Source organism: Aspergillus sydowii (genome assembly GCF_001890705.1).
Source record: "Aspergillus sydowii CBS 593.65 unplaced genomic scaffold ASPSYscaffold_7, whole genome shotgun sequence".
Taxonomy (NCBI): domain Eukaryota; kingdom Fungi; phylum Ascomycota; class Eurotiomycetes; order Eurotiales; family Aspergillaceae; genus Aspergillus; species Aspergillus sydowii.
Window position 1 is genome coordinate 778,299 of NW_024467865.1, and position 21,117 is coordinate 799,415.

The 21,117-nt window shown below is 50.7% G+C and overlaps 10 protein-coding genes across 10 annotated transcripts; 4 read left to right on the forward strand and 6 right to left on the reverse strand.

The window, feature by feature from the left end:
- Positions 1 to 253: 253 nt before the first annotated feature.
- ASPSYDRAFT_79725 (uncharacterized protein) lies at positions 254 to 2,199 on the forward strand (the record flags this gene model as incomplete). Its single annotated transcript, XM_040851012.1, has 5 exons — positions 254 to 613; positions 692 to 874; positions 930 to 1,111; positions 1,159 to 1,942; positions 2,185 to 2,199. 5 exons carry the CDS (start codon positions 254 to 256, stop codon positions 2,197 to 2,199), a joined length of 1,524 nt encoding a protein of 507 aa, XP_040701408.1.
- Positions 2,200 to 2,279: 80 nt separating this feature from the next.
- ASPSYDRAFT_90883 (DUF1772 domain-containing protein) lies at positions 2,280 to 2,825 on the reverse strand (the record flags this gene model as incomplete). The annotated part of the gene is made up of 2 exons (XM_040852401.1): positions 2,280 to 2,704; positions 2,759 to 2,825. The coding sequence occupies 2 exons, from the start codon at positions 2,823 to 2,825 to the stop codon at positions 2,280 to 2,282; spliced, it is 492 nt and encodes a 163-aa protein (XP_040701409.1).
- Positions 2,826 to 4,268: 1,443 nt separating this feature from the next.
- Positions 4,269 to 5,585, forward strand: ASPSYDRAFT_154193 (uncharacterized protein; the record flags this gene model as incomplete). Its single annotated transcript, XM_040842346.1, has 6 exons — positions 4,269 to 4,396; positions 4,463 to 4,835; positions 4,882 to 5,067; positions 5,114 to 5,220; positions 5,268 to 5,407; positions 5,455 to 5,585. 6 exons carry the CDS (start codon positions 4,269 to 4,271, stop codon positions 5,583 to 5,585), a joined length of 1,065 nt encoding a protein of 354 aa, XP_040701410.1.
- Positions 5,586 to 5,663: 78 nt separating this feature from the next.
- ASPSYDRAFT_32744 (uncharacterized protein) lies at positions 5,664 to 6,959 on the reverse strand (the record flags this gene model as incomplete). The annotated part of the gene is made up of 3 exons (XM_040845013.1): positions 5,664 to 6,161; positions 6,278 to 6,713; positions 6,775 to 6,959. The coding sequence occupies 3 exons, from the start codon at positions 6,957 to 6,959 to the stop codon at positions 5,664 to 5,666; spliced, it is 1,119 nt and encodes a 372-aa protein (XP_040701411.1).
- A 903-nt stretch (positions 6,960 to 7,862) lies between these two features.
- On the reverse strand, positions 7,863 to 10,122 carry ASPSYDRAFT_154210 (Zn(II)2Cys6 transcription factor; the record flags this gene model as incomplete). Its single annotated transcript, XM_040842347.1, has 3 exons — positions 7,863 to 8,903; positions 8,965 to 9,836; positions 9,888 to 10,122. The coding sequence occupies 3 exons, from the start codon at positions 10,120 to 10,122 to the stop codon at positions 7,863 to 7,865; spliced, it is 2,148 nt and encodes a 715-aa protein (XP_040701412.1).
- Positions 10,123 to 11,042: 920 nt separating this feature from the next.
- On the forward strand, positions 11,043 to 12,917 carry ASPSYDRAFT_46765 (S-(hydroxymethyl)glutathione dehydrogenase/class III alcohol dehydrogenase). Its single transcript, XM_040847306.1, has 6 exons — positions 11,043 to 11,294; positions 11,356 to 11,370; positions 11,462 to 11,576; positions 11,647 to 11,782; positions 11,846 to 12,486; positions 12,536 to 12,917. The coding sequence occupies exons 1-6, from the start codon at positions 11,274 to 11,276 to the stop codon at positions 12,748 to 12,750; spliced, it is 1,143 nt and encodes a 380-aa protein (XP_040701413.1). The 5' UTR covers positions 11,043 to 11,273; the 3' UTR covers positions 12,751 to 12,917.
- A 713-nt stretch (positions 12,918 to 13,630) lies between these two features.
- Positions 13,631 to 15,527, forward strand: ASPSYDRAFT_1066866 (uncharacterized protein). The gene is made up of 2 exons (XM_040839871.1): positions 13,631 to 15,309; positions 15,366 to 15,527. The coding sequence occupies exons 1-2, from the start codon at positions 13,955 to 13,957 to the stop codon at positions 15,448 to 15,450; spliced, it is 1,440 nt and encodes a 479-aa protein (XP_040701414.1). The 5' UTR covers positions 13,631 to 13,954; the 3' UTR covers positions 15,451 to 15,527.
- Positions 15,280 to 16,535, reverse strand: ASPSYDRAFT_46766 (YoaK family protein). The gene is made up of 2 exons (XM_040847307.1): positions 15,366 to 16,535; positions 15,280 to 15,309 (listed from the first exon to the last, which is right to left on the reverse strand). The coding sequence occupies exon 1, from the start codon at positions 16,492 to 16,494 to the stop codon at positions 15,604 to 15,606; it is 891 nt and encodes a 296-aa protein (XP_040701415.1). The 5' UTR covers positions 16,495 to 16,535; the 3' UTR covers positions 15,280 to 15,309; positions 15,366 to 15,603.
- A 2,170-nt stretch (positions 16,536 to 18,705) lies between these two features.
- On the reverse strand, positions 18,706 to 19,128 carry ASPSYDRAFT_32748 (uncharacterized protein; the record flags this gene model as incomplete). The annotated part of the gene is made up of 1 exon (XM_040845014.1): positions 18,706 to 19,128. The coding sequence occupies one exon, from the start codon at positions 19,126 to 19,128 to the stop codon at positions 18,706 to 18,708; it is 423 nt and encodes a 140-aa protein (XP_040701416.1).
- Positions 19,129 to 19,474: 346 nt separating this feature from the next.
- Positions 19,475 to 20,584, reverse strand: ASPSYDRAFT_46768 (metallophosphatase domain-containing protein). Its single transcript, XM_040847308.1, has one exon. It carries the CDS (start codon positions 20,550 to 20,552, stop codon positions 19,611 to 19,613), a length of 942 nt encoding a protein of 313 aa, XP_040701417.1. The 5' UTR covers positions 20,553 to 20,584; the 3' UTR covers positions 19,475 to 19,610.
- Between the last annotated feature and the right edge of the window lie 533 nt (positions 20,585 to 21,117).

Sequence of the window (21,117 nt, forward strand, 5' to 3'; positions counted from 1 at the left end):
ATGATCCCATAATGTACTACCCCGCGGTATTAGTGGAACCAAGGCTGGGTCTGTCAGCACTAAATCCATGGGCCATTCTCGCAGCCAGCTGTAGATCCAGTGTGGAGAGTAAAGTAGCGGCGGTCCATTCCTCCACATTGGGAACAGACCAGAATATAATATAACATCTCACTCTTTCATCAGAACGGTCGCATACATGCCACTCAGAGCAATACAGACGCACAAAATGACAGCCATTCCCACAAACGGCACCATGCCAATCGACGTAGCCCAATACCCCAAACTCACCCACCAACAGGCCGGCCATCTCCGGCACTTCCACAACCTCAGCAGCGCCCCCGACGGCGACTGGCCACACATGGGCAGCCAAGAGCCCGCGCAGGAGTTCCTAGACGCATACCGGTACCAGCTCGCCACAATGGCGTACGCGTCCGCACTAACGCACTACCACCGCCTGCCCGCCATGAAGAGTCTGTTTAAGCGCCTCATCTACCGGCTCATCGCCAAGATGCTCCGCCGTGAGGTCTGGGGGTATTGGTATCTTACCTCTCAGTCCGGGACTAAGCTCGATCCGGATCTGAAGGAGCTGCGCAGACCGTGGGCGAATCCGGTTGTGAGGGAGAATATCATGTATAGTGGACACTTATTGCTCATGACGAGTCTTTATGCGATGTTGTTTGACGATGTTGAGTTTGAGAAACCTGCGAGCTTGACATTCCATTGGAATCCGTTGTTCTGGGGGATGGGGCCGGAGAGGTTTGAGTATGATAATCGGAGCCTGCAGAGAGCTATTGTGGACGAGATGGAGAGGAATGATTGGGTTGGGGTTTGTTGTGAGCCGAATTTGGTTTTTGTTGTCTGTAATCAGTTTCCGGTTTGTCTCTCTCTCTTGTATTGCCTAGTTAGGTGGTGTTGACAAGTGGTGGTAGCTTATTGCGATGCATCTGAATGATGTCCGGGACGGTTCGACTGTCGGCAGAAAAGTCCTGGAGAAGTACAAGGACGCTCTAAACAAGAAAGGCATGGTTTCTCGTGACGACCTATACAAAGACTGGTTCGTGGTGAAACAAGGACAAACGAAGCCAGCGAAAAGCGTCGGGTTCACTGCATGGTACGCCTCCCTGGACTTCGATATAGTCTCCAAACTGACAGACGCAGGGCCGCCGCGTTCATGAACACCTGGAACTCCGAATTCGTTCGCGCCGGCTTCGACAGCCATGTTAAAGGCTTCGTCACGAATATCAACGGCGAGGTTGAGGTGCACCATCCCATGATTGCCTTTGCATATCGAGAGGCCGTCGCCAAGGGGGGCGCCAGCAAAGACTCTGCTCAAGTCCTACAGGCTGCACGAGAATTCTACAAAGCACATAGGACGGATATAAAATTCCCCTACAACGAGCCCACCTTTGGGTATGTCGTGAAGTGGCTCTCGGAGTTGGGAAAGAAGGCTGAATTAGATGGATTGCTCGCGTATGCTGATATGAATCTCCAACCGAGCTGGGAGAATGGAGGGCTCTACTACCCGCGCAATGATCAGGCCACGGACGACGACGGGCACTGGACTCATATGGACCCATTTACCGGTAATGCCGCGATTGGATACGCGAGATTGAATGTGGAAGATGGGATGAAGAGGATGTATGACAGCCCGTGGACGAGAGAGACTTTGGAAACCCGTCCGTATGTAGACGGTCTTGATCTATCGCAGGGCGTTGATTGTTTGAGAGGAGTGTGGGATCCTGAGAATTCGGCTCTCATTGTCACCCTCTGCGAATGGGCTGGATTGGGTGCTGCAATTTCCTTCTCGGTGGAGAATCTCCCGGCTGGTAGTTGGTCAGTCTATACATCCAAGGGTGAACATGAAGAGTACCACCTTGCAAAAGGAGGACGGATTGTGGTAGATGCAACGGTTGGGAAAAACGAGGAGATTGACTTTGTCGTAGCCCTGGACCGACAGGGTCAAGTCTGATGGCAATTTAATTTGCTTTCTGTCAGCCGTATTTGGGTTCCTTGTCATACTATTTGGTTGAAATTCTCTTCGTTCACGCAGAACTATCATAAGGTTTAATATTGTCTGTCTCACATAATATTCAGCCAGATGACGTGGTAATTCATGCCACTGGCTGATATATTCTATCTTGTGTCACTCGGCAATACCCATTAACCTTTGTGGCAGTGCCGGAGGTTAAGGCCATCTGAACATTGACAGGTGGAATCCTACTTCGTTACGTGAATTAGAATATGCTATTTCCCAGTCCCCCTCCAAGCCGTGCAGACGGTCACAGTGCCTCATTCATAGCAATAACCCCCCCAAGCAACGGAAAAAGGCTTCTCACCAGATGCAGCCAACTCCACCTCACGACCAGTCGCGTAGCATCATCCATTCCAATCACCGTCGCACCCTGATGACCCCTACTCGCCATGTCCGTGATCGCGCTGTTGGTAGGTAACAGGAACAACCATGTAAACGGAGATATGGATATCGTGACTAGGCCGGCCCAGGCCAAAGCAGTCCAAGATCTGCTCGCCGCTCTTCGCCGCCACGCGCAGTATCCGTAAAGTGTAGATGTGAGAAAGGCTATTGTGGGATGCAATCGATGGCCGTAGTAGAACATGCGGGTCCACTGGTAGAGGAGATGGGAAGGTCCTGTTGCTGTTTCGAGCGCAACGGGGATTGAGAGTATCGATATAGTCACCATTGAGCCTGGTAAGCTTATTAGCAATAGAAATCCGTTGCAATAGCCCAAGGTCTGTATACCGGATAGAAATGACCCAGCTAGGACGGCAACCCTCTCTAGGGCTTTTGGGAATGCTGTAGAAGCCATGATGCTCGATAGGGATTGGATCTGTCGTTAGGTCTTGGCAGGCTCGAGTAGGTCTTTCTTACTCGGTCTAGAAATATCTCTGCGACGAAATACCCGGGTATCAAAGGTATGGCATGAGTCTTAAAAGAGTTGGTTATTGAGAAATGTCCCGAGCCAAGTTTCTACGGTAATAAGAGTGTGAAAATGAACCGAGCATAGTCGCTGCTCTGATACCCCTCCGAAGGTTAAATTATTACATCCGACCGAACTCTATATAGCCAGAAATTATTGGAGGTTTCGTGAATCAATGCTGTGCACCCCAAACGTAAACTATATGCCAAGGTCTATTTCTGCACGACTTTGCCCGCTCAGCAGCCATGACTGCCTACTAAAGCCCTCTCTTTTATATAGGTCTACCGTGATGCTACGGTTGAGATGCTTAAAGAGTGCATCGACGTTCCACGATACGTAGCATTGAGGCGGTAGTAATTGTATTCGTCTCCTATCGTTCTCATGCTTGAAAGTGAGAAGGTATGGTGCCCTTAGATCATGATACTGCTACGCTTTATATAGCACTCCAAGCTTTTTGAAAACGTTCTTTAAAACTCTCCCGGTGTCGCCCTTCAGCTGAGAAGAAATTTATGCAGCATGACGATTCATCGCGCATAGTTGTGCGGTGTTGTATCGCTACGGAGTTAGGGCTATTACCAAATGCCATATTCATAGACAGACGCAGTGGATGAAGTAAGCAGACGTCCTCAGGATGTTGAAGGTGCTCCCAATGGGAACTATCCAGCGAACAGGATATCTTGGTGTAAAATTATCTAGGTCTAACCCTAGATTGGAAATATGTCCAGTCCTTGGCTCGGTGGAGGGCTGATATTATGCCGGGATATATTCAGAATAGGGCAGGAAGGCTGTACGCCAGATGCCGATATCGACTGCGAATTGCCCCAAATATGATCTTCCAGCTGAATGATTGGACGAACAGTGCCTCCATTGATTGTCGATATCGCGCCAATATCACGCGAAGATGTCGTGATGCACTAGTGCAGTTGACAGCAGCGCTTTATCTTCGCCATTTCCGCACCAGTACACCAAAGAAAATGTTACAACAGACGAGACGGCAAGATGGCAAGCCAAACACGAGATGCAGACCAGGTGAAAGCGGTCGAAACATCGACAACAACCCTCCCCTCAGGCAACGACACTTCACCACCCCGCCGCACATTCCGCTCCTTCATATGGGACACAGACACGCACCTCAAATCCCCCGCCCAAAGGCGTCTTCTGCTCAAACTCGACGCCTCAATCCTCACAATCGGATGTCTGGGCTTCTTCATGAAATACCTCGACCAGGGAAACCTGTCCAACGCATACGTCTCGGGCATGCAGGAGCAACTCTCCATGTACGGGAACGAATACACATACGCCCAGACCATGTACACAGTCGCATACGCCGTGATGCAAATCCCGAGTACGCTGATCATCCAAAAGATCAGACCTAGTATCTGGCTCGCCGTGATGGAAGTGGCCTGGGGCGCGTTCACGTTCGCGCAGGCCGGGATCCAGAATGTTCCTGAGCTCTACGCGTTTCGGTTTCTGGTGCGGTTGTTTGAGAGTTCGTTCTTCCCTGCTTTGCTTTATTTATTGGGGAGTTGGTATACGAAGACGGAGCTTGCGAAGAGGGTGGCCTTGTTTCATATGACGGCGCCGCTTGGCACCGCGTTTGGCGGGTATCTCCAGGCGGCGGTATATGAGAATCTGAATGGTGCGCGTGGGATTCAGGGGTGGAGGTGGTTGTATATTGTCTGTGGGTGTATGACTGTGCCGGTTGGGATTGCGACGTTTTTTGTTCTCCCTGATACGCCGTATACGACGAGGGTGTGGTTTTTGTCGGCTGAGGAGAGGGAGCTGGCGATAGAGCGGGTGAGGAGGGCTGGGAAGGCGGCGCCTGTTAAGATCCGGCTGGCGACGTTCAAGACGATTCTGAGTTCGTGGAAATGGTATGGGTTTGTCATTGGATACGTGGTAGGTTTCTCGTTGTTATAGTAAGTGCTTATACTCATTCTTGCAGTTATATGGGTCGTCCTGCGGCGCAAACGGATACTTCGCCATCTGGCTCAAGTCGGAGAACTACTCTGTCACCGACCGAAATGTCATTCCTACAGGAACGTCTCTGATATCTGCGGCCTGCGTGGTCCTCTGGGGATTTCTGTCGGATTATACAGGCAGCAGGTTCGCCTGGGTGCTTATACCGCTGGTATGTCTACTTCCCACGCATACCACTACTACTAACTCTATTATAGATCTATGGTCTCCTGCCAAATGGCATCCTAGCATTCTGGCCATCCAGTCTTGCGCTCAAGGAGTTTGCATTTCTGACCGTTGCGGTCCAACTCATGACAGCCGTATTGTATGCTCCTCCATCCACCTTATTCCTTGACGTTCTAACAGGTCCAGCTACTCCTGGGCTAATGAAGTCTGCGCCGGAAACAACGAAGAGCGAGCCGTCGTGGTCAGCAGCATGAACGGTTTCCAGTACGCCGTCGCTGCATGGCTGCCTATCGTTATATTTCCGCAGACAATGGCGCCGGACTTTCGTACGTTTCCTCCATGCCGCTGGTATGCACATGCTGACCTGTTATAGGATACGGCTTCCCGACAACCTTTGGGCTGGTTATTGCGGCGATCATTGCAGTCATTGGGATCCGCTTGTTTGTTCTTCGCGATGAGCGGAGGGCTAAACAGGTGGCAGGCTCTGGGGGAGTGGGTGTATAGTGGATGTACAAGAATGCATTATGAAGACATAGTTCAGCACCAACCGGGTATCAAAGGGCTCTAAAAGAGGAAATCAATCTATACCTTCGCAGCCTCGGTCACAGAGACCTTTTTATCCTCCTTAACACCTAACGACTGAAAGTCTGGCAACTCATACTTCTCCGATGACCCCATTTCAGCAATCTGATGGCTCTCCGCCTCACATACCTGATTGAAATCCCCAGGCAACTCCGCAATAAAAGCCTTGGAATCCGCCTCGTAACAGACCATCTGAATATCATTTTCCACGCCCTCATCCTCCTTCTGATTCAGGCTGTCCAAAGCCTCATCCTTCCCGCTCCCCAGTCCGCCTTCGTTCTGGATGCTGGTGTACCGGAAGCAGAATATCACAATCGCAGCCCAGTACATGATCCGACTAAGCGCGCCGAGTATTCTGATCGATCCTCCCAAAATCAGCGATACGTTAAAGATTGTGCCGTCCGGGATTAATAGGGAGACGAAGACGATTTCGATCGCGATGAGACAATTCGAGATGCTCCAGAATACAGTGGCCGTCATGAGCAGTAGGGTTGGGTGCTGTACATACGTGGCTGGTTAGTAAGTATACATTGTATACGCGCGCAGCACGAACAGGAGCGGGTGGGCATGTGGGTTGGGTGTTCTTGTTTATGATATTAGGTGGGTGAACGTACGATATGCCCCCTTAGACATCTCGGATGTCTGACCCCCACAAAGATCGACCAGGACATATTTTCGATCGAAGCAATCCACGCGACAACTGCGCATGTCGCTTGGATAGGTCCGTAAGCATCAGGGACGGCACTATCGCCTTTGCCGCGCGTAGAAGTCGACACGACGCACAGAACGATGAAGCTCAGGCATGCAGCGACCACGACGAGTGCGAAGCAGACCCAGTGGAAGACGCGTGTTTTTTGCCAGGGCGTGCTGGGTCGGGTTGTTTCCGCGAGCATCAGGTGTACCAGGGCGTAGACGACGTGGAAGGTGAGGCATGTGGCCAGCCACTGGAAGCCGGTGAAGAAGACGCTCTGGCCGCCGTTGCTAATCACCGACGAGGGGTTTTGGTTCGTGGAAATGGCGACGAAGTTCACGACGTCCAGTGCTAGATATCTATTGAGTTGGATTGGGGTCAGTTGCGTTCATCAACCGTGCTGGGAGGACGTAAACTCACATTATCCATGCGATAAAGCAGGATAGCGTAGCCCATAGTGGGAGAGTCCGTGGCCGCCCGCGTCCACGGTGTACGAGACGTGCAGTATATCCAACGCAGGTAAGAAGAACTATCATACAGATACCATCGAATGCAGTGATTGCTTGGGTCACGCCCCCAGTGCTGATATCGATTCTCTCGGCCATGTTGGCCAGGCGAGACGTAGACGGTAGGGGGTATGAAAGAGTCAGAATGTGAAGTCGAAAGGACACCGGTGAACCACGACCGTAAGCCTTCAGATCGACAGGTCGCCGATTTAGCGCTCCTTCGTCGTGATGCTGACCGGCTGTGATGCCGCATCCTCATCTAGCTTGGGAATAAACGAGGGCCAGGGCCTGCGGTCTACCCACTGCGTCTCCATGCCATAATTGGAGTGTCTGCCTCCAGAAAACTGGGTAAGAGGCCCACCTGGCTTTTTATAGGGCAGTGGGCAGTTTACATAGGAAAGTCCTCTGTTGATCTGGAATTGCCACGACTCTTGCATGGGGCCAAAACCGACTCAGCCACGTCTGCCTCGACCAGGAGTTAAGTTTTTAAGCATTCCCTTTACCAGACTGAAATGCCTGTTTCGATTGTGAAAGAAACTATTGGGTGTGCAGCGAGTTAATTGTCCGGTACCGTTAGACTTTGCTGGGCCTCGGGGGTTGTATGCCTCTATCCAGGGTTGAAGCAACCGCCCAACAAACCTCATTTACCATCCCGTCTTAACCACGCGGCCAAGCTGCGTTCAGCCAGCCCCGTGGCGTCGGGAAGGTGATTTGGAGTCCGGGGATGCACAGGCCACAGAGCTGGCGGTGTTTTGTTGTCTCCCTTTGTTTCGCGGCGCCGACTCGCCCACCAGAAGAGAGATGATGGCTCCAATATGAACCCCTGTCGGCTGTTGCACCTCTGAGTTTGATTCTTGAGGGTCTTCCTTTTGGAAACAGATACCTAATCTTGAAGGCTAGCTATTGCATCCACCAGGCAGCAGTCCATTTGATCTTCAGTGCAGGTAACTTCACGACTACCCATTGCAGAATAATATCTCCTTGAGAGGTAGGTAACCTCTTTCAAGAGAGCATGGGTTGCAGATTCCGCTCTCTGCAAATATCAGTCCAACTCCAGTTCGGGTCACCCGTGCAAGGGTCCTTCTGATGCGACTCGCTCCGGCGCTGCCACACCATCTGCATGCACTCCTTACACGTTTTAAACCTCGTGAAGCCCGTTCTCGAATACGCCTCGTCCATCCAACTCGTCACGAAGTCTCGGTCCAACTGGGATATTGCCTCGCACCCCGCCATGAATACCGGCCAGGCAGGTCCAGATCCTTCGACGTTATATGTCAGGCATACCTCTCTGGAATTCCTCAGGGCCTGGATGACACCTGCGACGTACGGCTGAAGCAGACGAGGATCTAGATACTGGATCCGTCGGTAGAAGAATATAAGAAGACCCTGATTGAGCGCCTTCACCATGTACCACCGGGACTGTTCTGCCTTCCCCTCCAAGGTCGATGTGGTCCAGCCTGAGCTCCCCGTTGCATCGAGTTTCCAGATCATATCCTCGAGCCACTGTTTCTTCCTCTGAATCGAGTCTAATAAGGCTGCATCCCGACCGCCTTGTTTCCGGTTCAACCCATCCATGATATTCGCCAGCCTTGTGGTTTGCGAAACAAGACTGAGCCATGTTTCCGAGACGCCGTATAGCTGGCGGTACAGGGCTTTTGCGTCTTCGCGCGGGTCTTCCAGGTGGATGTCGTTGAGGCTGCTTCCATGGTCTCGCTGGGATCCTAGCTCGGGGCTTGTGGATGATGGGCCCCCCTCCAGACGGAGGAAGTCGTCTAGGTCGAGGCTTGGTCGCGGATGGGAATGAGTGCCCGGCAGCAACTCCTCTCCTTCCTTAATACTAATCCACCCTCTGTCCAAGTGCTCTTTACCTGGTTTGCTGCGTAAAACCGAAGCACTCTCAGTTAGGATTCTGTTCCATGTATACACATGGTGGAGGAGTCGGCATTTTTGCGATACAACCCTTTTGGCAAGACCGCGCAGGCGTAGCAGGCGTTCAGAGTCGACTAGGTAAGCGCGGGCATCGGTTTGATGGTCGAACAAGATCTTAAAACATGACATTTCCCATAAGCAGGCTGTACATTCAGATAACGGGAGGTGAACATACCGCAAAGCCCAGTATCGCTGACAATGCCATAAGCTGGTCTTTGTATTTAGGAGGTCGGGGCTGTCGTAACTCGACAGTTAGAGAATGCTTCATGTGAGTCTTTCCCTGTTCATACGCGGTGTTGCTGATTCTGCTCCAGTGCGAGACGTCAATAGCTGGATCTGTTGGTGCCCCTGCTGCAAAGTGACCAGCGGATAGTGCAATCACAGCCAGCAGGTTCGCGATTGATGCGTGCGTTACGTGTTCCCTGCCCATGTATTTTACGTTTGCCAGCGTCACGACAGCGGAAGTTGCGTTCATGATTTCCATTGGCGACTTGTCGTGTGGTGGGAAGGAGAACATGTCGCGGATTACTCGTCGTCTGTAATGGGATAGAAGAGCTTCAACGTCAGAGATGTCAATGCCGACTAGGTCCAATGACGGTGGCACTGTGCTACACACTGGCAGACTCTGACCATCTGTGACAGCATCAGGCTCTTGCCCACGCCATATCGAAGGTTCAGGCGGAGGTGTAAACGCCGGACAAGGCCATAAGGACTCCATGCCAAACAGGTCCGGCCAGTCTAAGCAGGTGTCAGTTATACCCAGGCCCTCATTACTGATGATACTAGGAAGCATCATAGACATGCTATCGCTTATATCAAGGTAATCATCGGCGGGAGTCCTGACTCCATCCTGGCCGGCGACCGTTGCAGCCTCCTCCGGCTCTGCTGCCTTCAGCTCAAGGACACCGAATGGGCCAACAAAGCTGCTTTGCCCCGGAACCAAGGCGAGATCTCGCGAGACCCGTTCGATCTCCGCTAGTGTGTCCTCGATCGCAGCCGATGCCAAGCTGGATTGCAGGGCGGTGCTCATGGACAGTCTGTCTTGTTCTACGGATGGTGGTCAGGATCAAATTAGTATTATGAGAACGGAAGGTATACCAGTGTACAAATGCTTCCGCAAGCCTTGCATAACAGCCTCACGAGGCTTATTCCCTGTATTGTCCGGCTGCGCCGATGTCCATCTTAACTCCGGCTCATATGCTTCGCATGGAACTCCGATTGATGTACACGCCGAACAACTCGGATATTGCATGTCACATTTCACATGTCTTGTCCGGCACGAGATGCATACTCCGAGCGCATGGTTTCTGCGGCGCTTCTGCGACGGAGGCATCACTTCCGGTCAGTCTGGGAATCCGAAATAGAACGTCGGAGCCCAGAAATTAATTCCAAAGATCGAAGTGGAAGGGCAGAACGAAGGCTCCGCAGAGTAAGAAACAGTACGTGGATACGTGTCGTCGTAGTAGGAATGCGCTTCCATAGTTTCGACTCTTTATGACAATTGCTTCCCCGGACTACAACCGTGGGTCTAGTGTGATACATTTCCGGCTCGTTATTGGCCCTCGCAGCTGGAAGGCTCTTTATATTGGCCAATGAGTGGCTCTGTTGTGGATTTCCGGGACTGCCTGCCATTTGGAGAAGTCTCACAACGGAGGTGCCCTTCCGCAGAAACGCAAATCTAAGGTCCTTGGCAGAAGAACAGCTTCACATCAAAAGAAATACGAACCGCGGATTGTGGAGCGGCAAATTGGCTGGCTGGGATGTCACGAGCGGAAGGCGGTTCCGGTTGATGTCAATTCAATTACAGTGAACCAGTAACCATTTATATATTCATGTATATATATATATTATGGGTTCATAATGGCACCCCGCATGCCTGTTAAGGCGACTTTCCCGCCGGATGACGTGCTTTCCGGCGGGAGTATATAACCACGGTCTCGGGGACTGTTCCCGGTGGTTCGTCCTACCCTAATCACTCAAGATCTCGTAAATATATCTAGCCTGGCCGTCTCAACACAGATGTCTTATAAGCAATAACTACTAGACACCTATTGGAATTCTTGCAATACATGATGCAACGGCTCAACCCGGACGCCGTGGACCGTGTCCCCGGTCAGGTGACCAGTGCAGCATCAGACTGCCAAATTAGGGCAAACAATGCGAGCATATACAATGCTTGTACTTTGTATCAGTAACGATATAGCAACGATATCACGATATGTACACCATAGGAACAAAGAAATATAGATACCAATTGAACAGTACAACCTTTAATATATCTATATTCTATCACCGGCCCTGTCCCCGACCCCGCCGTCTCCAACTTGGTCGGAGCCCTTCCCGGCCTTCTTTTACTCCGCACCCCGCTCTCCCCGCACGCCTGTCTTATTATTTTCTCCTGTTAATATTTGCATATTGCATCTTCGCACTTCCCATCTTCACACTCATTCTGACGAGTTTTGCGGTTTACTGTCATCTAAGACAATGAGCGACACCGTTGGGAAGGTATGCACAACACTCCATCCGGGACGGAACTGATAGTTATGATCGCTAACTCCTCCATCAGACCATTACGTGCAAGGTAAGCCAGCTACATTAGACAATTCCTCCTTCTATGGCGGCAAAGTGAAGAAAGGGGGGGGGGTGGGTAAAGAAAACTAACGCGAAACAAGGCCGCAATCGCCTGGGCCCCGAACGAACCGCTATCCATCGAGGACGTGCAAGTCCTGCCGCCGAGGGCGCACGAAGTACGCATCAAGGTTTTGCATACTGGAGTCTGTCATACTGGTAAGAATAACTAAGAATAACTGCTACCCTCTTGGTGGGATGACAGAACTGGATAAATAACACCAGACAGACCAGTATACGCTCTCTGGAAAAGACCCCGAGGGCGCATTCCCTTCTATCCTCGGACACGAGGGGGCGGGGATCGTCGAGTCGATTGGCGATGGCGTGACCTCTGTCAAGCCTGGTGACTATGTGATTGCTTTGTAGTACGTGGTTTTTTATTTTCTTACAGACACAATATCGTCTCCAACTAACAAGTACGTTTCTAGCACCGCCGAATGCCGAGAATGCAAATTCTGCCGCTCTGGCAAGACCAATCTCTGCGGCAAAGTGCGCGAAACGCAAGGCAAAGGCGTCATGCCAGACGGGACATCGCGGTTCCGGGCGCGCGGAAAAGATATCCTGCATTTCATGGGCACGTCCACGTTCTCGCAGTATACTGTTCTTGCTGATGTCTCGTGTGTGGCTGTCACGGACCGGATCGGGACGGACAAGTCGTGTCTGCTGGGGTGTGGGATTACGACGGGGTATGGGGCCGCGGTGGTGAGTGCGAAGGTGGAAGAAGGGTCTACGATTGCAGTCTTTGGCGCCGGGTGTGTTGGGTTGTCGATTATCATGGGCGCGAAGAGGAATAAGGCTGGGAGGATTATTGCGGTGGATTTGAATGATAATAAGGAGGGGTGGGCGAGGAAGTTTGGTGCTACTGATTTTGTTAATCCGTTGAAGATTCCGAGGAATGTGCTGCTGCAGGAGTATCTGGTGAATATGACGGATGGGGGCTGTGATTATACGTTTGACTGTACGGGGAATGTCAGTGTGATGAGGGCGGCGCTTGAGGCGTGTCACAAGGGATGGGGAGAGAGTATTGTTATTGGTGTTGCTGCTGCTGGACAGGAGATTACAACACGGCGTGAGTTTTCTCTTTATATTCATGAGATACAACTGGCTAACTGAAGCAGCATTCCAACTGGTCACTGGCCGTGTGTGGAGGGGGTGTGCATTCGGTGGCGTCAAGGGCCGCACTCAATTGCCGGGTCTGGTGGATGACTACCTGAGGGGAGAACTCAAGGTGGACGAGTTCATCACCCACCGTGTGTCGATGGACCGCCTGAATGATGCTCTCGACGTGATGAAGCAGGGCGATTGCATTCGCTGCGTTGTTGACATGCAGTAGATGGTGGCGTTTCCCTATAGTTTACTAGGAATGAAGGTCAGAGGTCTGCTCACTGTCAAGTGTCAATTTCAAAATTTGGTCGTTATACAATTTACCAAGTTGCCTTGGTCTTTTCTTTCCCCACATGGTTAGACTAGAATCGCATTCAAGTATCTCTCCGTCGGGACCATTCAGATTCACTATATTCTTGATACTCTGTCTGAGGGTAAGCGTGGCCAACTCCCATTTACCGCCTAGGAACGAACATCCTTGTCTTAGAGGTGTATATAGCATGGCTACAGCCTATTCCGCTGAGCGCCTACAGCAGATAGACCGTCATGCGAGGTGCTAACTCCGCGACGTCCTCAGCCTCGTCGGTCGTGGTTGTGGTGGTGGGTGAGTGTAGTTCGTGCACGGGGTGTGATATCTTTGCATTGCATTAATCCCGCTCCTCACGATAAGCAATTCAATTCGCGTATTATCTGGAAGGCACCTGGTCATCCATACTATCCCCTGGTTGGAAGCCCTGATGCAAGAACAGGTGTCACGGCTCCAGTGGATTCGCGCTTGCGCAACCCGTACCCTGTCATGCATAGGGGCGGGGTTTGTAGCGGCCATAGCAACACCTGGGGTATGAGGCTATTATTCCAGGGATGATATTAAAAAGCCCGGCTGTCTGAATTACAATTGGTTGCTATTATCGGAGAGCTCTGTCGTGGCAAGCAAGTAAAGGTTGCCCCGGATGGAGAGGGATGGCCCCCGCTTCCTGCTGACCAGGCCAAGCTCCGATATACGCGAGTGGTCGATCGAGGGTCGGTGCGTCCCATAGTAAGTGGTTAGCTTATGATACTTACTGGCTGGCGATCCTTGTGTCTTAAAGCCTCGTACGTTCTATAAGTACCGGATTGCCTCGTCGGCCAGAAAAAGTAATGCTTCGAATGGCCATTCATGGAGCTTTTAACCCCTCCTTCAAGTTATATGTTTCTAATAAACATACTTTTGGGATGATACTGTCCATGCCTGTTCGAGTATGGATTATCCACAGCTGGAAACTGACTCGCTTCATGGACCAAGTTTCCAGGCAGTACCAGACAGCCTCACGCAATGGAGTATATAAAGAGGTAGGTAATTAATTAATTGGAAAAATATAAGAGCCAACTACTGCCAACCTCCGTACCTCAACAAAAGCTCTCTATACCTACGATAAACCAGCCTACGAATAAATATGAATGAGACCTCGTCTTCAGATTCCTCCCCCTCCAGTCCCATGTCGGCACCTCCCTCCTCTCAGGACACAACGCCCGAGCACAGTCCTGAACACTCTCCCTCTTCCATATACCCGCCGCCATTCTCTAATCCTTTCGGTGTTGCACAAGGCAGTGTCCCAATACAACGGATTCTCGCCCTGATAGAGGATGAGCCGCACTTGTGCGATTATCTCGAGTCGGTATGTCTCTCACGAAGGACCATAAAACAGGAACTCGCCAGAGCGAGACAGAAGCTGCTCGAATACCAGGATCGCGCAGCGGCAGATCAAAACGCCTTACGGGCAGAGAGGGACGAGGCCCGCAGGGAAGCCGCAGAGGAGCGAGCCCGCGCGGAGAGAAGTGAAACGGGTTTGCGTGATGCAAGGGCTGAGAATGCGCGTCTTGATGAGCAGCTGAAGGCCATTTTGAAGCAACATGAGATTACTATGGAAGAGAAAGACACTGTCGCCGGCGAACTGCAAAATAACCTCAGACGGGTAGAGGATGAGCTCTCGTGGAATGAGACAGAGCTTCAAAAACTCGTTACACACCTGGCGAGAATGGAGAATGAGAAGTTCGAAGTCCAGCAACAGCGCGACGACGCTCGAGGCCAACTCGGTACTATGGAGGATAATCTGGCCCAGTGCACGCAGAGCAGGGACAGGTATCATGCAGAACTCACCAATCTCCAGGTCCGGTTTGATAAGGAGGAAACTCGAAGAGAGGCTGTTGAAGAGCAGCTCAACGAGAAGACCGGTGAACTAAACCAAATGAGAAGCGAGCTGGATGGCGAGAGGCAAAGATGCTCTCAGCTACAATCGGAATTGGACAGAGCGACGACAGAGCTTGCAGACATGCCTACCTTGCGCTCTGAGGCCGATAATATTACAGTGGAGAACAGAACGCTTTCAAACCGGGCTGCAGAGCTGCGAAACAAACATGCTCTGCTTGAACGTGAAGTCCATGGCCTAAGAGAAGAGCAAACGACGACCGCCGTTGAAGTCGAGACAGTACGTACAGCTTTACGAAACGAGCAGAGTAGGTCAACGCAGCTACAGAACACAACAACGAACCTCCAGGGAGCCCACCAGGCGCTGAGGAATGAGGCCCAACAGCTCAGAGATAGAAATGGAAGGCTTGAAGCTGCCAATGCCAGCCTTCGACGCACCAACAGCTCCGTTGGGCGAGATAACGATACTTTGCAAGCGCGATGTGCTGCGTTGAACACTCAAGCCACGGACCTTCAAACCCGCATAGATCGGGAAGATGCTGCAAAGACCAGAATACCTCGCCGTCTAAGGATGGTCAGGTACAGGGATTCACCTCGACGACTGTAAGTCCGAGCAGTTGAGATCTAGCCCGTCGATGGTAGCTGACAAGACTTGATAGTGCGCTGTGTCAAAAAGGCCCGGTAACTATTCACCAGACTTACCCTATGCCTGGACTAGTTTCGAGAATTCCTGTAACTGCATAATGTATTATAAGTACCGTTTCGGGATCCAACTTGTTATTATTGACAACTGTCATCCACCTCTGTCCACTAAATAGGAACTCGCCAAAAGATATATCCCAGAGGAAGCGTGAGATTTATAGACCAACATGCAAGAGATTGATATGGCTAGAGATTCTAGGTATATCCACTATCAACATGCACATCCCCCCTCCAAACCAACCAGGCCAAAACAATCACCCCCTTCGCAGCGACCACCATCCAAAGCGCCCCCATAACCCCAACAGAACTCTTCGCCCACATCCCACCCATTGCAACCCCCAGCATCAAACACAGAATAGCTCCTGCCCTCCGCCACTCATCCGCCCGCCGCTTCCCCGTCCCAGCAACCACGGGCACAGAAAACAAATCACAGTAAATACTCGTCAAAACCACACTCGTCAGCGCCTTCCGATTCAACACCCGACTGCTCACAGCCTGTCCACTGCTCTGGAACGCCACAAGCGCCAGGGGCAGAAAAACGCGCCATCCAATTCCATTCTCCTCCTTCTCCATCACGGACGAGGACGACGAACTACCCGTGGACCCATAAAGCGTAACCATAACCGCCGCAGCAGCAACACACCCCATCTGCACCGCAAACGAAACACAAAGCTCCCACCGTCTCGGCAACCTTCCTGGTGAACCTCCCCCAGAAGATGAAGAAGAAGAAGCCCACCGATGCGCAGCCGAAAAGCACGCCGACCCCAAACAGAAACTCCCAATCGAGGTCGCGGCTTTATACCAGCGACTAGTGCTGCTCGGGTCAGCGCCCATGGCGCCAAGGCCCAAGTACACCGTGTTTCCGGTCTGCATGCTTGCAAACGAGCCCCAGATAAACACCGTGGAGCTGTCGAGGAGGCCCGTGATGGTGAAGCAGAATAGAAGAATCAGTTCGGTGTGTTGGGGGTTTATGGGTGTTGTTAGGTGGGATTTTAGTCTGTGGAGATGTAGATTGGATCTTGGGGGTTGGGATTGGTGGCCCAGGAGGCTGGACGTTTCGTCAGGATCGTGGGTTGGGGATCTCATTGTGTTGAGAATGTTGATTATGGATGAATATATCGATTGTGAAGTTGAAGTTGAAGGGAAAACATCGTCAGAAATACTTATCTGATTATGTCATGTCTGCCAGTCATGTGACTGCCTTTGATGGAAAAGAGTACAGACCAGGGCTTTTAGAACAAGAAAAGGGGATAGGCTCGATATCATAAAGAGTCGACTAAGAGTCGACTACGTTCAATCTCTCTACTAGTCTAAAAATTCAAACACTGCATGGTTGGCCCAATACAGTGACGCCGGTTTTTGCCATCCATATCTAAAAACACGGAGAGACTCTTTCAATCCTCTAATCACATGATACACTGCACACTATATAGCTAAGTCGTATTTGGAATTGTATTCTGCATTTACATGGTTACACGGATGAAATTATGCAACTGTATAGTCATGTATTATTCCATCTCCAAAAATAACCCCCGCCGTCTACAGCCTTCCTGCCCCTCTCTTACCCATTCCGCTCCACTACGTCCACTTCATTGTCGAACGAGCGAAGATAGAAGTCCAAACATTCACCTCCGTGCTTCCCTGGTTACAGTAACCGGGCTGCAGGCACATTTTTACTCAGTACTGGCTCCCGGCCTCGCTCGAGACGTTCGGGTCGCTACGTGCCCGAACAACCTGCCCAGCATGCCATCCAGTGGAAAAACTCACCCACCATTTTGGATCCCGGTATGGCTTCAAACGCCGTAAGCTTTTTCGTGCTGCTTCATTGCCCTGAGTCTTGACCAAACTGACATGAAGACCAGCTTTTTCTGCAATGCGGACGGGCAACCAAGGGCCCAATTACGTATTATATTTGGCATCCAGACTTGGTCTTTGAGCCTCCTACTTGTTATTCCGATTATTTGCTTTAGCATTGTCAATGAATGGCACAAAACCGACGACAAATATTGCCCCAAAATAATCGAATGTGAGGATCCTTGCATTGTGGATGCCGACCCTGACATTGCGGGCATTGGTGTGAGTTCTGCTTAGCTATTTACAGCTGTAGAAACTGCCTTCTAACCCTATTTTGTTCAAATTCATAGATGCGTCTTTCGGCATACATTCAGTCGACATGTAACCTGTTCATTTTCGGATTATCGTCAAACCCAGACAGGAAAGGCTCGACATACAGTACGCTTGTCATCACTTCATTGGCAATGGTTATCACGATTGCTACTTACCTTTGGCAAGGCGGGCTGAGCCTCCATCATGCAACTATTGCTTCGAAATTGCTCACAATCACGCTCTTGCCAATGCATATTGTGGAGTCCTGGAGGGTAGATTCGCCGGGGTTATTTCTTGCGCAACAGGTACGACTGATCATGTACCTTGCCGTCGGATTCTTCCTGGTCACCCATATGCCTTGCCTTGGGAGCGACCCGCAATGTAATCTTTGTGCTCGATCCAGCACATTCGGTTTTGTTGGTCATATCGTCACGCCGGTCAACCGATCATTTTATTTGATTCAGTTGTTATTGGTTATTTTCCTGTGGTTCAGGCAGCATGCATGGGTATATGGCCTCCTTCACTTACTTGAATCCTTCAAGACCCCATTCTCGGAGACATCACACCGGGCCTGGGTGTGGTACAATAATGAGATTCGGCGATCACTAACTGAATGGCGACTGACAAACCTTCGGATCGTCCGCTCGAGGAACCAGTGGTCTATAACCCCTATGTGGATGTGGTATGATGACGACCAAACAGCTAGGGAAGGCATCAAGCAGCGAAAATGGAGGAACTCCCCTGTTGGTGCAAGACAAAGTACATCGCTCAGCAGAGTCTGCGATGATGCAAAACTCGCCTTGAGGATCCCGCGATGCCAACGAATGATAATTGCGTTATCTATTGCGGGGGTATTGATCGCAGATTGCGAGCGGACGGTACGCTTAAACCTTACAGTATCTGGGAACGAATGGGGTTATGGCCAGATTTTCGCCATTGTTGCAACGTTGCCGGCTGTCACAGAGGTAGCCAAGTTGCTACCGCGGCTAGGACGAAAACCTAAGTACGTCTGACAACTTCCGTTCAAACTGGAGATAATGTTGATTATATGTAGCGAGCCCCTTAAGCGCATATACACTCTGTGAATTTCATGACAGTGTGACGCGATGGATACCTGTTTGAAATTGTGACAGCTGGAATCCTGCCCGTCCCCTATTTGATAGGAGCTGCTCCTACCAGATAGATTCTCTCTCATTTCAAGCTGACAGTATCATATTCCTCTTTGCCGGGAAAAGGGGGATGCTCTAAGCACGGGTCGATTAAGTGTAGTTTTTTTATCCCTGCCATACCACTTCCAATGTTGATACAGCGGCTTCCACTACCAGTGTTGGACGCGAGACAATGTGGGATTTTGCAGTGAATCTCTCCTTGGCAGTATATGGCACTGGAGCCTTCGGGGGTTCCGTCGACAGTGGCCCGAGCGAAGGTGTGGGCGGTTTGTAGGCGTCCAGATCGAACACACTGGTGATGTTCCTTTTTCACTGGCGGCATGTCTTCAATCTGTGCTTTCAAACTATTTCCCCAGTAGTCTCTAGCAGCTACAACTAGTTCTTCTTCGGTCCCTCTACCTACGGTGGTCGAGTACAAGCTTCCATGCAATTGTGTGGCAGACATATCTCAGAAGCAGCTCATAGTACTCGCCGCCTTCTTCCCATTTAGCAAATGGAAGAAACCCAATTTGTTGATCCGGCTGCGAAGGGTCCACGACACAATCAGGGGCAGGGCAGGAGAGTATGAGGCAAAGGATATATAATAGAAATTATCTGGAACTAGGTTATTGCCAATTCTATCCAAGATTAACTGTCTGGGGCTGACAATAATTATTGCTATAATACTAATGGGTCATAGTGAATTATCGTTTCACAATAAGGGGTGGCCTAAGCAGAACTATAAGAGGTTAGCCAGTCATCTCCAATATCTAATAAGATCCGATGCTGCGATATAAGAATCTTCTACTGAACGAAATGCCAAGACCTTGAATATATATATAGTAGTATCCATGAATTGTGAACCAGTCCGCATTCCTGTCTTGGTATTGGATTATGTTTGGATTAATTATCAAGGTACGTAGCTTGTTTTTCAAGGTATCAAAGCCGTCAAATATCAATGCAGATGGCATCTCTCCTCTTCTCATCACGCACTCCGCCCACCGCCGCCGCATTAACCATGACTGTCGCATGTTCAGCCTTAGTCCCCCATCCAGTAAACCATCCCACTATCCAGCGATACACAAGAAGCCCCAAACTGCCCCACTTCGACTCCCCATCCATAACAGCCTCATAAGCCCGCTGAAACGAGTCCCACAGAACCACCTCTTTCCCATATCCCCCATGAATATGCCCGAAAACATGCAGTGCAGGTTTGTGCTGCATGCCCCACAATGCCCGGCGCAGGAACAGACAACCCAGATGACCGAGGTCTAGATGTGCCTTTGGAGGGCCATGCGTTATCAGGATATCCGTGTCTTCGGGTATGCTGATCTCATCCCATATGGCAGCCTTAGCTCGCGGGTACTGGAAGGCCCAGTTCCCGTGTTTTGGTGTGTAGGGTGGGCCGAAAACCTTAATCTTTCTCCCATTGCCCATATCCAGCAGTGTTGATGTGTTTTCGAGGTAGATTAATGATTTCCAATCGACGGTGCCTGTCTTGGTATTCGAAATACCCCCGACAGGGCTCTGTTCAGAGCGCGGCGAAAGCTGCGCGTCCAGAGACAGCTCGTGATTTTCGGGAATGACGATTTTGTATCGATGCGGCTGGGCATCTAGCCACTGGATCTGCTCTTCCAGTTCGCGTCGGGAGCCGGATTGTGTGAGATCTCCTGCGTGGATGAGGATGTCGCCATCTGGAAGGTTCGGTTTTGTATTGTGCGTGTCAGAGACGCAGACTACATGAATAGGGATTTCGTTCCTTGCTGGTGACTCGGATGCTGAGCGAGCGCTGTAGATGTACCCGGCCAGAGCCTTTGCTGGTGCTCTGTACAGGCGACTCCAGAAGGACGCTTGTTCTGACCGGCGGAGAAGCGCGTCGAGGCCTGACATTGCCCAAAGATCGTCCGAGTTACTGAAGTGGGAAATCTTGAAAGTGATGGGAAGATGACGATGACGTGGCCCTGTGTTTACCCTCGTGTTACTGTTAGAGCCGCACCTTAATCTGCTGAGTCAGGGACTGCCTTATTATTGGGCTTACATTTGGAATCTATAAGAGGAGACATTTAATAAGAAATCCAGGAAGAGCTATATCTTTCTTCACACTCATCTTCGATATTGCATGGAAATGAAAATAATGCATTACTCTGTCAGACTTGGACTCAACTGTCGATGCGATCAGATCAGACATGGCTTAATAACTGTCGTGGAAGGAACGAGGATTGACCTGCTTCACTGGAGCTCTTTGCCTTCAACCACCCAGTACCAACCAGGACCCAGTGTCTTAATGACTCTGAAGCCGTTTATATCAAACCTTGGAAATACTAAACACAGACCGAGCCGCACCGGGCAGTGAAACAGAGGCACATAAAGAACACAAACCAAGGTCTGAAGAGCAGTATTGCCTGGCGCCGAATGTACTCCCGTGAAAGCTTGACGATATTCAACAGCATTGACC